This window comes from Canis lupus, chromosome 14, assembly GCF_048164855.1.
Source record: "Canis lupus baileyi chromosome 14, mCanLup2.hap1, whole genome shotgun sequence".
Classification (NCBI taxonomy): domain Eukaryota; kingdom Metazoa; phylum Chordata; class Mammalia; order Carnivora; family Canidae; genus Canis; species Canis lupus.
Genome location: NC_132851.1, coordinates 23327579 through 23341142, shown reverse-complemented (window position 1 = coordinate 23341142; position 13564 = coordinate 23327579). Strand labels below are relative to the sequence as shown.

The 13564-nt window shown below is 39.8% G+C and overlaps 1 protein-coding gene across 2 annotated transcripts in view; it reads left to right on the top strand.

Annotated features, from left to right (window-relative positions):
• The window catches only part of DERL1 (derlin 1), a 29912-nt gene that overhangs the window by 2520 nt on the left and 13828 nt on the right, over positions 1-13564 (top strand). For both annotated transcript variants that reach the window (XM_072774371.1, XM_072774372.1), the window contains exon 2: positions 9531-9642. In XM_072774371.1, coding sequence (XP_072630472.1) covers positions 9531-9642 — 112 coding nt within the window. The remainder of the gene's footprint in view (positions 1-9530; positions 9643-13564) is intronic.

Below are 13564 nucleotides of genomic sequence, written 5' to 3'. Positions count from 1 at the left end.
TTTCAGCTAGGTTTTTTTCTCTAGAAGCTAGAGTAATCCTTTTATTAATTTTTAAAAGATTTTATTCATTCATTCATGAGAATACACAGAGAGGAGAGAGAAAGAGGCAGAGACACAGGCCGAGGGAGAAGCAGGCTCCATGCAGGGAGCCCAAGGTAGAACTCGATCCCGGGTCTCCTGGATCAGACCCTGGGCTGAAGGCGGCGCTAAACCGCTGAGCCACCGGGGCTGCCCCTAGAGTAATCCTTTTAAAACATAAATCAAGTCTGTCAGTCCTCTGCCCTGAACCATCCAGCATCTCTGCAACTCAGATGGTTAAAATCCAAGTCCTTTCAGTTCTTACTGTCGCTCTGACTTTATCTCCTACCACCGTCCACCTTCTTTGCACAGAAGACTCCACAGTGGAATTCTTGTTCCGCTAGCAGCTAACTTTCTCCCCTCAGGTCATTAGTGCCTATTGTTTCTCTTTTGGAGGAAGATAACCATGATTACTTCCCTTCTTCACATCTCTTCCCTAGTGCCGCCTTATTGGCAACGCTTTAGCCCTACAGAAAAGAGTACCTGTCCTTTACTCCATCTCCCTTATCCTTAATTTTTCTTGCTACGTATCACCTGTTGGCATTTGTTATTCGGCATCCCTTCAGAAAATAAGACTCCATGAGAGCCAGATCCCTGACTTGTTTACCACCGTCTTTGTTACCTAGAATAGTGCCTGGCACGTAGCAGGTGCTTTCATGTTGGTTGAATGCATGGAAATAATTGGCACTTACTAGCGCTGGCCACTGGAACCACAATAGTGAATAGGGCAGAAAGTCCCAGCTCCCATGAAGAAAATGAGAGAGAGGCATGTGATAGAGAGTGACTTAACATTTGACAGAGTGTTCCAGAAAGCCTTCAGAGGAGATATCTGAGCTGAAATCTGAATGCCCAGGAGCCAGCTTTGGGAAGCTCTGGCTCTGGGACAACCCTCCAAGAGGAAAAAATAGTCAGTGGAAGGCTGAGAGGCAGGCCCTAGAAACAGAAGGAGACTGGATAGTACAGAGTCAGCTACAGGGATGAGGATTGGTAGATGAGGACAGAGGTAACGAGGGGTGAGTACGGTAAAGCAAAGATAGAAATGTAGCCTGGGCCTGGATCATACAGGGCTTTGTGGTTTGAACTTTATTTTGAAGATGCCAGAAAGGCTTTGGAGCTTTTTTTTCTTTTTTCTTTTTTTTTTTAAGTTTATTTTTTTTTATTTATTTTTATTTATTTATGATAGTCACACAGAGAGAGAGAGGGGGGCAGAGACATAGGCAGAGGGAGAAGCAGGCTCCATGCACCGGGAGCCCGATGTGGGATTCGATCCCAGGTCTCCAGGATCGCGCTCTGGGCCAAAGGCAGGCGCTAAACCGCTGCGCCACCCAGGGATCCCTTTGGAGCTTTTTAAACAGAGGACTGAGAGGATTGCTTTGACCGCTCTGTGGGATGGACTTGGTCCATGCACTGGGGGAGAGGGATAGAATTGCATTAGAAGGCAAGAGAGATGACGTTTTGGGCCAGGGTGGCTGTGAAGATAGAAGTGGATGGATTTGGGAGTTGAGTGGGCAAGGTTGCTGCGAATGGGGGAGTGGCTGAAGGCAGCAGCACTCAGAGATGTCTCTGTTTCCACAGTGGATGGTGGAGCCCTTTACCAAGATGGGAAATGCTTAGGAAGGCTTCCATTTGGGGGTGGGGGAGGATGTGGATTAAGAGTTCTCTTTTGGCCACGTTGATAGAGATGCTTCTTAGGCATCCAAATGCGGAAGTAGGCAGGTGGATGTTAGAATGTGATTTGGGCCTGCAGCCAGAATTGTACAGTGTTTTCTGTTTATTTGCGTTGGTAATTATTGGTGACCTAGTGAATGTTGTGCACTTTGTGCCCGGTCAGTGGCACGTTGGGTAATGTGTGTACATGAGGAGCAGTGGTTGTAAATCCTTTTGTAAGAAGAATCTGGTCAAAACTGGCTCTTTGACCCTCCTTGCAAAACCCTGTTCACTTGTGTAGTCAGACGAGTAAAATAAGAAAGGCTCTCTAATAGATTACAGGTAAATATTGACAGGTGACTTATTAGAATCATCATTCGTGTCCCAGCTCCCATGCTTTTCCCATCTTCCTTGCATCGTTTTGTCAGGGCTTGTCCTGAGACCAGGGAGAAGCTTCTGGCAGCAAGGCAATGCACTGATTGTCCAGATGTGAAAAGGCTAATGTCTGTATCTTCTTTCTGCTCCTCTGGCTGCTACCCATTCTGGACAAATTTAGCTTTCAGACCCACCTGGAGGAACTCATTTGCAAACGAAGCAGTTGAAGGAAAAAGTGTGTCTGAGAGGCAGATGTGTAACAAACAGTGTGATGTGGTTTCTGCTAGAGGCTCCTCTTTTCCTTGGAAGCTGAATCTTGAACAGCTTAAAAAAAATTGGGGATGATTGGTTTAGAATTGTGGATTCATGTTGGAAGTGATGAAAGTCACTTCTCCTTATCTTTAGGTCTCATCTGAGTAGCTTGTTGGTTTGGAACGGCAAAGTTTAAAGTGTTATTTTCTTAGTTTGGATAGGAGTGTTAAGACTCCCCACATTGTTGTCCAGAATTCCTAGCCCCTCACATTTAACACTCATCTATCTACTTGTTCATAATGATTGCATGTCTCTGTATGGGTCCTTGATTCACTAGGAGAGAGGTGGTGATTTCCTGCAGCCCTGGTGATTTCTGAGATTTTGTCTCCCCGGGCTGCCAATTTCTTTGGACAGAATAAGCTCGCCCCCTTACATGTGTATTGTACTTCCATGCGAGCTCATTCCGCTCCCACAGGCATCCTGAGACAAGTATCACTGCAGTTTGTAGACAGCTGCAGTTTGGTTTCTACTTCAGTGAGTCAAAGATAGTTCTGAGCTGTCTCGTTCAACTCCTTCGCATAGTATCTACCAAAATACACAGTTCAGTGTTTAGCAAACATTCTTGAGGGTGATTTCTTCCAAGCCAGTTATCTCCTTTCTCTTAAAATAGACCATAGGATTTCAAGTAGTTGAGTCACAGTTCTCCAGGCCTGGCTCAGCCTCTTACTAGTGCTGTGCCCTTAGGCAAATTACTTATCCTTTCTGAGGCTCAAGATTGTTACCTAAGAGTAGGGATGATTTAATACCATATGGAGGCACCTGTGTGGCCAAGTGGTTGAGCTGCTGCCTTTGGCTCTGGTCATGACCTCAGGGCCCTGGGATTGAGTCCCACATCAAGCTCATTGCGGGGAAGCCTGCTTCTCATTCTGCCTCTTCTCTGTCTCTCTCATGAGTGGATGAATAAAATCTTAAAAAAATAAAATACCATATGAACCCTGATCTAAACTCCATTGATATTAAGATGCTCCATCAGCTTGAGGGACGGAAGAGTAGATATTCCATTAAATGAGGATATTGATTGTAAGCCACATCCTAATTTTAGAAACACAAAAATGAGTGTCCTCAAACTGAGGAGGTATGTTCTCTACTCCATGCCTCTGTTATGAAAATTTCAAAGAAAAATGTGAAGTGCCCAGTAAGTAGTCTGGTAAATAATCTTATCAAAAATAGTGTCCATTTTTATTTACTAGCCAGTAATAATTTCTGCCATTCCTGCCTTTTCTCTGTGGGCATGAGGATTCTAATTTTAATCTGTAACTGAGATTGAAATGTAACTGCTGGATTATTATTGCTTATTTAGCCCTCTTAAAAGGATCCTGCCTTTAGGTGAGAAGAGATGAACTCTCAATTTCGCTGATTTGTTTTTAGGAGTCATAAGAGATGGCACCAGCCAAATCTGTGATTTGGGCCTTGTGGTTTTATTTGCCAAACTTTTGCTTCTGTTATATCACCTATAACCCAATGACAGCAATCCTAGCAGATTGATTTAAGAGTGTATTGGGGATAGCTGGGTAATATTCCATTGGGGATAGCTGGGTAATATTCCATTGGGGATAGCTGGGTAATATTCCATTTTATATGTATATATATATTTACATACACCACACCACATCTTTATCCATCCATCTGTGCACTTACATCTGGGCTCTTTGCATAGTTTGGCTACTGTGGACATTGCTACTATAAACCTTAGGGTTCAAGTGCCACTTTGGATCACTACGTTTGTGATCCTTCAGGAGGGCACAGGATGTAATGAGCACTAGGTGCTCTGTAAGATTGATGAATCACTGACTCTACCCCTGAAATTAATATTACAGTATATGTTAATTAATTGAATAAAAAACCGATAAAGTTAAGAAGAAAAAAAAGAGTATTGGGGAAGAGAGACCTATTACACACATAACCAGAAGGGAGATGAACTTGGTTTATAGGCTGAGCATGGAAGTAGCCTCAAGGTTTGGGTTAGAGCTTTCGTGGCTAGTATTACATACAGCTTTAAAATCTTTCCTTAACAGTCCTGTTCACTTCAGACAGTTGTGTTGTTGTCTGTAGATAAGGTCCATTAGATCATAGCTTTGTTTTTTTTTTTTTAAGTATACAGGCAGTAAAGTGTATGTATTATATATCTATAGCTTGTTGAATTTTTAAAAACTGAATACCAATATGTAACCAGCACCCAGATAAAGAAACAGAAAATTACCAGTACCCCCACAAAACCTTCCTACAGCTCCCTTCTGGTAACTACCCCCTCCAAGGGTAACTACTATCTTGCCTTTTAGCATCATAGTTTGTTTTTTTTTTTTAAGATTTTAATTATTTGGGAGAGAGAGAGCACAAGCAGGGGGAAGAGCAGAGAAGAGGGAGAAGCAGACTCTGCTGAGCAGGACTCCCACCCCCACCCCCACCCCCCGCCCACCGCAACATGGGTCTTGATCCCAGCATCCTGATATCATGACCTGAGCCAAAGGCAGATGCTTAACCAACTGAGCCACCCAGGCGCCCTATCATAGATTATTTTTGCCATTTTAAAAAAACTTTCTATAAATGAAATCTTAGAGTATATATTCTTTTGTGTTTGGTCTTTTTTTTTTTAATAGTGCATTTGAGTCATTCATATTGTTGCACATGGTTATAGATTGCTGTTCCTCATATTGTTCCATCGTGTGACTAGACCACAATCTGTTTACCCATTCTACTGGTAATGGGCCTTTTGGATAGTTTCCAGTCTGGGCCATAATGAATAGTGCTGTGAACATTCCAGTACATGTATTGGTGAACATAGGTATGTGTTTCTGTTGCGTACATATCTAGGAGTAGAATGAATGGCTTCTCATAGCTCTTTTAAAGTCCACAATTGAAATTGAGTGCCTTTTATTTGTTTTTTCTTGCCTTACCTAGGATGTCAAAAAAACAAAAACAAAAACAAAAACAAAAGCCCACAACTTAGCTAACATCAGCATTTGGTACATGGGTACTCCCTCTCTTTCTTGTTTGATGGCCTGTGTAGTAGAGTTTCTTAACTCCAAATTAACCAGTCCATACTATTTCAGGAAAAATCTTTGTTTTTGGTACTTTGAAAACCCTGCTTGAGGCTCTGGGTAGCATTTGGAATGATTTCATTAGCAGACTGTGTGGGAGATTTACAAATCAAGGATGGCTACAGTACGCTCTCCCAACAGGAGTTGTTGGGACTAGTAACCAAAGGGCAATCAATGTCTTCTCCCTTTTTGAAGACCTTCTATGCTGGTGAATATGTGGGCTGCTAGATTTTAAGTGAGGAGCTTTGGGCAGATTGCCTCAACTCTCATGAGGGCCCAGCTTTCGTCATGAAAAAGCTGGGGTGATTATGGGGTGCTGGGGTGGGGTGAAAATGAGCTGCTCCCCTCCCCTCTTCTGCCTGCGGGTTCTGCACTCTTGGCACCGCGCCTGGCTGCCCATTATAGGACCCGTGAAGACTTTCTAGGGTTGTAAAACATGCTTCCAACCTCTCCCAGCCCTGAAAATAAAGCCATTTTCTTATCCTATTTTATATCCGTAAAGGAGGGGATTTAGCTGGGCATCTTCAGTGAGGACTTCAGAAGTATATTGCCTTGTGTTTTTCTGAAGAGATAAGCTCTCTCCTGGTGTTTTTAAGTTATAATTTTAAAGTAATACAAAAATAATATTAAGTCTCTTAGATCACTGAAAGCCAAGTATAACTCAAGGGTAAGCTTAATGAACGGAGGAAAAGAAGTGAGATATTTTGACAGACACTGATTTCCAAAGCACAGGTGCACACAGTAGCTAAAAATAGTGTCATGGCGTCAGTATGTGTAAAAAATACAGTCGGAGAAAAACAGGGTTTCTTTTCCAAAATCAAGCCCTGAGTAACTTATGGGACTATGGAGGTAGTTTAAAATGGGAATTTGTAAAAACCATGTCAGAGCATGTCTCCTGAAAGATTGTAATAATCATACACCCACACAATTTTTTTTTCTTTTTTTTACAAACCACCTTTTTAATCCACTTTTTTAATTCCTACCTTTTACAAAGTAAAAGGTAAAATCTGGAGATAAGGAAGATGGAGTCATAGGGTAGGTGTTATTGGGTAGATGAAGACACCAGCTCCAAAGTCTAGAGTTTTCCAAGGCCGCAGGGCTACTGAAGGGCCAAGGCCAAGGCTTGCTTGCTGCTGGTCTTTGTTCCCAGTGCTTTTCATAAGAGAGAATCAGGCTTATACAAGTATAGTAAGTACTTAAAATGTTTACTAATTGTAATTATAGCTCATAATAATGATACCACTTGTGAACAACATTGTAAAAACCAGGGTTTTGTGTCATAAACTCTGGAGTCAAGCTGTCTGGGTTAAAATTCTAGCTCCACCACTTACTATTATTTAACCTTTTCTCATTCTGTTTCTTTAATAATAAAACCTATTTCCTGGGTCACTGCATGTAAATGAGCAGAAGAGTACACTTTTTTTTCTTCTTAACCACTCATCAAAATAGGCAAGTATTAGTAGATCATTCCCCTTTTACAGATGGATAGGAGTGTTAGCTCCTAACCCAGGACTTACCATCTAGGTCTTCTTAAATCATTTCCAGTGTTCTTTCTGTTAAACTTTACTGTCTATGATAAAGGTATGAATAAATCAAAATGCTACTTTGTTTTACTGGTTTAATATAAGGTTCTTGGAAAGTCACTCTTTGGGGTATTATTTTATAAAGTGCATTTTCTTGAGCTGTGAGAGTTACATTCTTATACTTGGAGAATGTAACTTGGCAGCTCTGTGTCTGGCCAGGTCTCACAACTAATGTCCTCCATTCCCGCCACACCCAAATTGTCAGCAATACCTGTTTATTTATTGTGCTCTTGCAGTTCTTTTGGACTTTGTTTTTTCTAAGACCAAATTTCCCCTCTTGTGATCACTCTTGCTTCTTTGGATAATGCACTCTTGAGAAGTCTTTGATGGAGGGGCCGTGTCTTTCACGCTTATGTAGTAAGGCCAAAGCCAGCATTATACTGGTATTTCCCAAGGTTTGGGAAGGTCATCTACTTTAACCACTATTTTTAAACATTGTTCTGGGGGCACTAGCCAGTGAATTAGACAAGAATGGATTAAAACAGATGGAGTTGTGTACTTGGAAAGCCCTAGAGACTCAGTTTTCCGATATACAGACAATAAGGTAACTCAGCTAATATTACAAACAAGAAGATAATTCAGCTTTGGTGGTTGGTTATAAAAAGAGCTAGAAAGCATAGCTCAATACAAAACTTAACAAAAGCTATGAAAGACTTCTTCCTGGTTGGGAATTGTATCACATTGATATAATAAAGATGCCGGTTCTAGTTCTTTTAGGAAAATAAAATATTGAGACCAGCCAAGAAAATCAAGACAGCTGTGGAAGAAAAATGGGAGCGGGGTTATTTAATTGTGTAACTTTACCAGATACTGTAACATATTATAAAACTAGAAAGTAGAACAGTTTGATGTTGGTATAGGAATTCAATTCCAAACAAGATAGCACTTTAATATAATAAGAGACCTTAATATAAAAGGAAATAAATATCTGATGAAAGTAGTTTTCAAATCAATGGAGAAAGTATGGGATGTGATGCCTGGGTGGCTCAGTGGTTGGGCGTCTGCCTTTGGCCTGGGGTGTGGTCCTGGGATCCCAGGATCGAGTCCCACATCGGGCTCCCCACATGGAGCCTGCTTCTCTCTCTGCCTGTGTCTCTCTGTCTCTCATGAATAAATAAATAAAATCTTAAAAAAAAAAAAAAAGGCATGGGTTACTCTGTAAATGGGATTGAGAAGGCTGAGTGACCATCTCCTCCTCACTCCAAGATGAAGATGATCGGGGAATGTGCTACGATAAAACTGTGAACACTTTCATATTCTTAGAGTGGAGAAGTAGCTTGTAAGCATGATACATGATAGATACACTTGCCGCCATTTAATGAATACTTCTACATGTCACAATATGACAAGAATACCGGAAAAGCATAGATTTAATGATAGACCAGAAAATATTTGCAACAATGAGAAAGGGGAATTTCCATGATATATATAAAGAAATGCAAATCTAGCAGAAAAATGAAGAAAGGAAATGCTAAAGTCTTAAAAACATAATTGGTAAATAGAGAATACACTAAATGGTGAGGGCGTGGAGAGAGGATAGGTACTAATCTACATTTAGGAGAAAGTAGAAGTCGGTTAAATATTTTTGTAGGCATTTGACAGTATCTACCAAAATTAAACATAAAGGTCTATTAGCAGATTAACTCGCAGGGTTTTATCCTACATGTACATGTATAAAGAGGATATTTAAGAATATTCATTGTGGCATTGTAACAGTTTAAATGAATTTTGGGCACTCACATAAAAGGAATACTGTAAAGCCAGCAAAAATTTTTCCTCAAGTGAATGAAACAAGGTAAAGAACTGTCAGTGTGTGGTAGGATGAAAAAGGATGTACGATAGTAACATATAATATTATATTTGTTGAAAGAAATACAACAAACTGATCGTTGTTGCTGAAGGGAATTAGGCAATGAGGGTCAGGAGGGAGGCTTATTTCAATCTGTAGACCTTTCTATAATTTTTTTTTGTGGGGGGAGGGAGTTAATATTGTGAAGTCATATGTCCATATTGCCTAAATGGCACAGAGATTTGAATACAAAAATTTCTATTTTACTTCTACCTCTAAATTATGACATTTTTTGGCAAGATTTGTCATCCCAGTATTTTCTTTTTCCTACATAGTGATAATACTGTCTTTTTTGAAATTGTCTTTATAATTCAGTTTTGACAGGCTTAACTCTATGCCTTATCCCAGTAAAGACTAATCATATATTTCTGTAGTATTGATTTTTTCAACTTGGTTAGAAATATTTATTGCTTATATTACAATATGTTATTCCATCAATTCGCAAATTAATATGATTGTAGCTGATAAGAGCTTTTCTTCAGTTTTCTTGAGTTATCTTAGTGGTGTCCCTTTGGTAGCTTTCATCACAGAGGAGAATATTTTGCAAAGGTGAATGTTGTTTTAGTTCAAAAAAAAAAACAAAACAAAACAAAGCAATTAACCAGGTTTAGAGAAACTTAACTACTGTGTCTCTTTTAATCTGGACAGGTTTGGAGGCCAATCACTGCCACCTTTTATTTCCCTGTGGGTCCAGGAACTGGATTTCTTTATTTGGTCAATTTATATTTCTTATATCAGTATTCTACACGACTTGAAACAGGTATGTTTTCCATAGTTTTAAGATTTGTTTCTGTCTAACTTACTGGTTCATGTTTATGTATTGGAAGAATTTTGAGGGCAGTTAGCATAGGAAATGGCCTAATGATAATAAATGCTTAGTTAATAGTACTGGTGCCAGGACTGTCCCAGGTACTTAGATTATTTGATTTTTAATCCTCACAGCATTATCATGAAGTAACAGCGTCACCATTTTATAGGTGAAAAAATAGAAGACCAGAGCTTTACATGTCTTGTCCACACTTTGTCCCTAAGGGCTGAGCTGTGTGCCTCTCCTTGAAATTTGGTATCTCATTTCTGTCATGTGGCATTTTTTGTTCTTTAATGCGCAAATGGGCCGAAGTGTATACATCTCCCAGATTGGAGTTGAAAAACATTTTTTTATGCTATGAAAGCCTTATTATCTGTGATCAGATCACTCACCTGTAAGATATATAACTGGGATTTAATAATACACAGGTTTATCAGATATGACTACCTCTATGATGTTATGGATAAGCTTTTTTACAAAAACCTTTTCTTAAAAGTTTTGTCAATTGTTACTTCCTTTGTGCAAATACCTTATATGCTGTTCCGAGTTGCTTACATGGAGAAGCAATAAGTTGATACTGCTGTGTCAAAATGTAAACATAATTTTGTTAAGCCTAAATGATTTTGAAAAGGTTGGCTGATTCCAGAGACTATAAACCTGCTAGCTGTTAGCTCAGGACAGAGAATTCTGAACCACCCTTAAATCTAAGTCAGTTTGAAAAAAAAAAAAAAATCTAAGTCAGTTTGAGAATTGTGAATCTTGTAACTGCAGGGAAAAGTAGAAGGATGGGCACTTGGTGTCAAATGTGATTTTTCCCTAAATTGGCATTTGTATGAGGTTCTTTTTACAAAGAAAATCATTGTATTAATACAAAGTGTCAGGTTATCAACTGTTAGCACTGGAAGGGACCTAGCCTATCCCCTTATTCAGACAGGTAAAGGGGCTAGGGCTGAGCTAAAACTGACCAGCAGGTGAGGACTCTCACCATCGCATCAGGGGTTTGGTCCTTAAAGCCCCCAGAACACATGATTTTTTTTTCTCTCTCCTTTTGCTGATAATGATGCCAACTGGCTTCAAATTCTGCCCCTCTGATATAATTTCATTGAGGATTAAGCTATTGGAGTAATTTTGTTTCTATATCAATAGTAAACTCTTAAGTATGGATGATCATGACCAGTTTTTAAACATTTGGTTATGGAAAAATTTCAGACATACACAAAAGTAGTGAGAAAGGTTAATGCACCTTTGTTTTCCTTTTTATTGAGATAAAATTTACATAACATAAAATTGTTTTATTATATGGTCTCATTCATTTGGGGAATATAAAAAAAATAGTGGAAGGGAATAAAGGGGAAAGGAGAAAAAATGAGTGGGAAATACCAGAAAGGGAGACAGAACATGAGAGACTTGTAATTCTGGGAAATGAACAAGGGGTGGTGGAAAGGGAGGTGGGCGGGGGGTGGGGGTGACTGAGTGATGGGCACTGATGGGGGCACTTGATGGGATGAGCACTGGGTGTTATGCTATATGTTGGCAAATTGAACTCCAAAAAAAAAAAAAAAAAAAATTAATTAAAAAAAAACAAAAAACAAAAAAACAAACTCTCCTAAGATGTAATTGGGTTCCTGTACCAAATGGTCAGTAAGCCTCCTTCCTGCATTAAGCGCTATTAAAAAAAAGAAGAAGAAAGAAATCAGAAAGGTGCGAGCAAGGGGTAGTAGAAGGGGAGGTGGGTGGGGGGATGGGGTGACTGGGTGACAGGCACTGAGTGGGGCACTTGACGGGATGAGCACTGGGTGTTATACTATATGTTGGCCAAACTCCAATAAAAAAAAAACACAAAAAAGAAAAAAAAAGCAAAAAAAAAATGGATTGTTTTAACCATTTTATTTATTTATTTTTTAAAAGATTTTATTTGGTGCCCCAATAGTTTTAACCATTTTAAAGTGTAGGGTGCTGTGGTCTTTTTATTATTATTATTTTTTTATTTTAAGATTTTATTTGGGGTACCTGGTTGGGCTCAGTGGTTGAGCATCTGCCTTCGGCTCAGGGCATGATCCTGGGGTCCTGGGATGGAGTCCCATATTGGGCTCCCCGCAGGGAGCCTGCTTCTCCCTCTACGTATGTCTCTGCCTCTCTGTGTCTCTCATGATTAGATAAATAAAATCTTTAAAAAAGAGTAATTTTATTTTTGAGAGAGCACGAGCGTGAGTGGAGGGAGGAACAGAGGCAGAGGGAGAAGAATCCCCACTAAGCAAGGAGCCTGACTTGGGGCTCTATTGATCCCAGGGCACCAGGATCATGATTTGAGCTGAAGGCAGATGCTTAACTGACTGAGCCACCCAAGTGCCCCAGTTCTGTGGTCTTCAGTCTATTTGCAGTGTTATGCATCCACCACTAACTAATTCAAGATTTCTTCATCACCCCCTCAAAATTGAAAGCATTACTCTCCCTCCCCCATCCTGTTTTTCCAAGCTTCTGGCACACACCAAGCTACTTTCTATACATATGGATCTCACTATTTGGGACATTTTCTGAGTCCCTATGTGACTGGCTTCTTTCACTTAGTAGAATGTTTTTAAGGTCTATCCATGTTGTAGTCTGTGTCTACATGTCTATATGAACCCTCTGTTAACTATTGTTCACCTTTAAAAAAAATGAATTTAAGTAATCTCTACACCCAACATGGGGCTTGAACCCATGACCCTGAGATCAAGAGTCTCTTGCTCCACCAACTGAGCCAACCAGGCACCCCTAACTACTGCTCACCTTTAATAATGATCTCATCGCTGGTCTTACTTGATTTCTATTCGTGTCTGTCCCTCTGCCCCTGATTAATTGAAGCAAATGCCAGACATGATATCATTTCATCCGTAAATATTTTAATATTCACTTCTGAAACACAAGGACTTAAAAAATAATCATAATACTGTTATGAAATGTAAGTTACAATAATTCTGCGGCCATATTTTATTTGTAAATTGTTTTCTCTTGGTTGCTTGATGTCCTGGAACCCACTTACCCATCCCTACTATATAGTCAAGTAATTATTTTTTTTTTAATTTTTATTTATTTATGATAGTCACACACACACACACAGAGAGAGAGAGAGAGAGAGAGAGGCAGAGACACAGGCAGAGGGAGAAGCAGGCTCCATGCACCGGGAGCCCGATGTGGGATTCGATCCAGGGTCTCCAGGATCATGCCCTGAGCCAAAGGCAGGCGCTAAACCGCTGCGCCACCCAGGGATCCCCTATAGTCAAGTAATTAAACTAATTTGTGATACCTGAATAACACTTCAGATCAATCTGTAGGGTTATTAGCCCTTTGATCTCTTTTGTCTACTCTAATTCTTAAAAGTTTCCCCCAGTCCATACTATGTAGTCACAGAGCATTTTGAAGTTCTAGAGTTGAGAGGCATTTTTTAAAGTTTTATTGATACGTAATTCAAATACGGTACAGCTCCCCCCATTTAGAGTGTACGATTTAGTGAGTATTCATAGAGTTGTGCAGTCATTACCACAATTAATTTTAGAGTATTTTATCACCATGAAAAGAAACTCTGTACCCTTTAATAGCCACTCCCCATTTCAATTCAACCCCGCCCTCCCCTTAAACTTTTAGGCAACCACTGATCTACTTTTGCCTTTTTGGATTTGCCTATTCTGGACATTTCTTAGAGACAGAATCATACAATATGTGACTTAGCATAGTGTTGCCAAGGTTCTTCCATGTAGCAGTACATTATTCCTGTGTATTGCCAAATAAAGCTCTATTGTATGGAATTGCTACATTTTGTTTTTCCATCCATCAGTTGATGGACATTTGACTTGTTTTCATTTGTCACTGTTATGAATGATGCTCCTCTCAACAT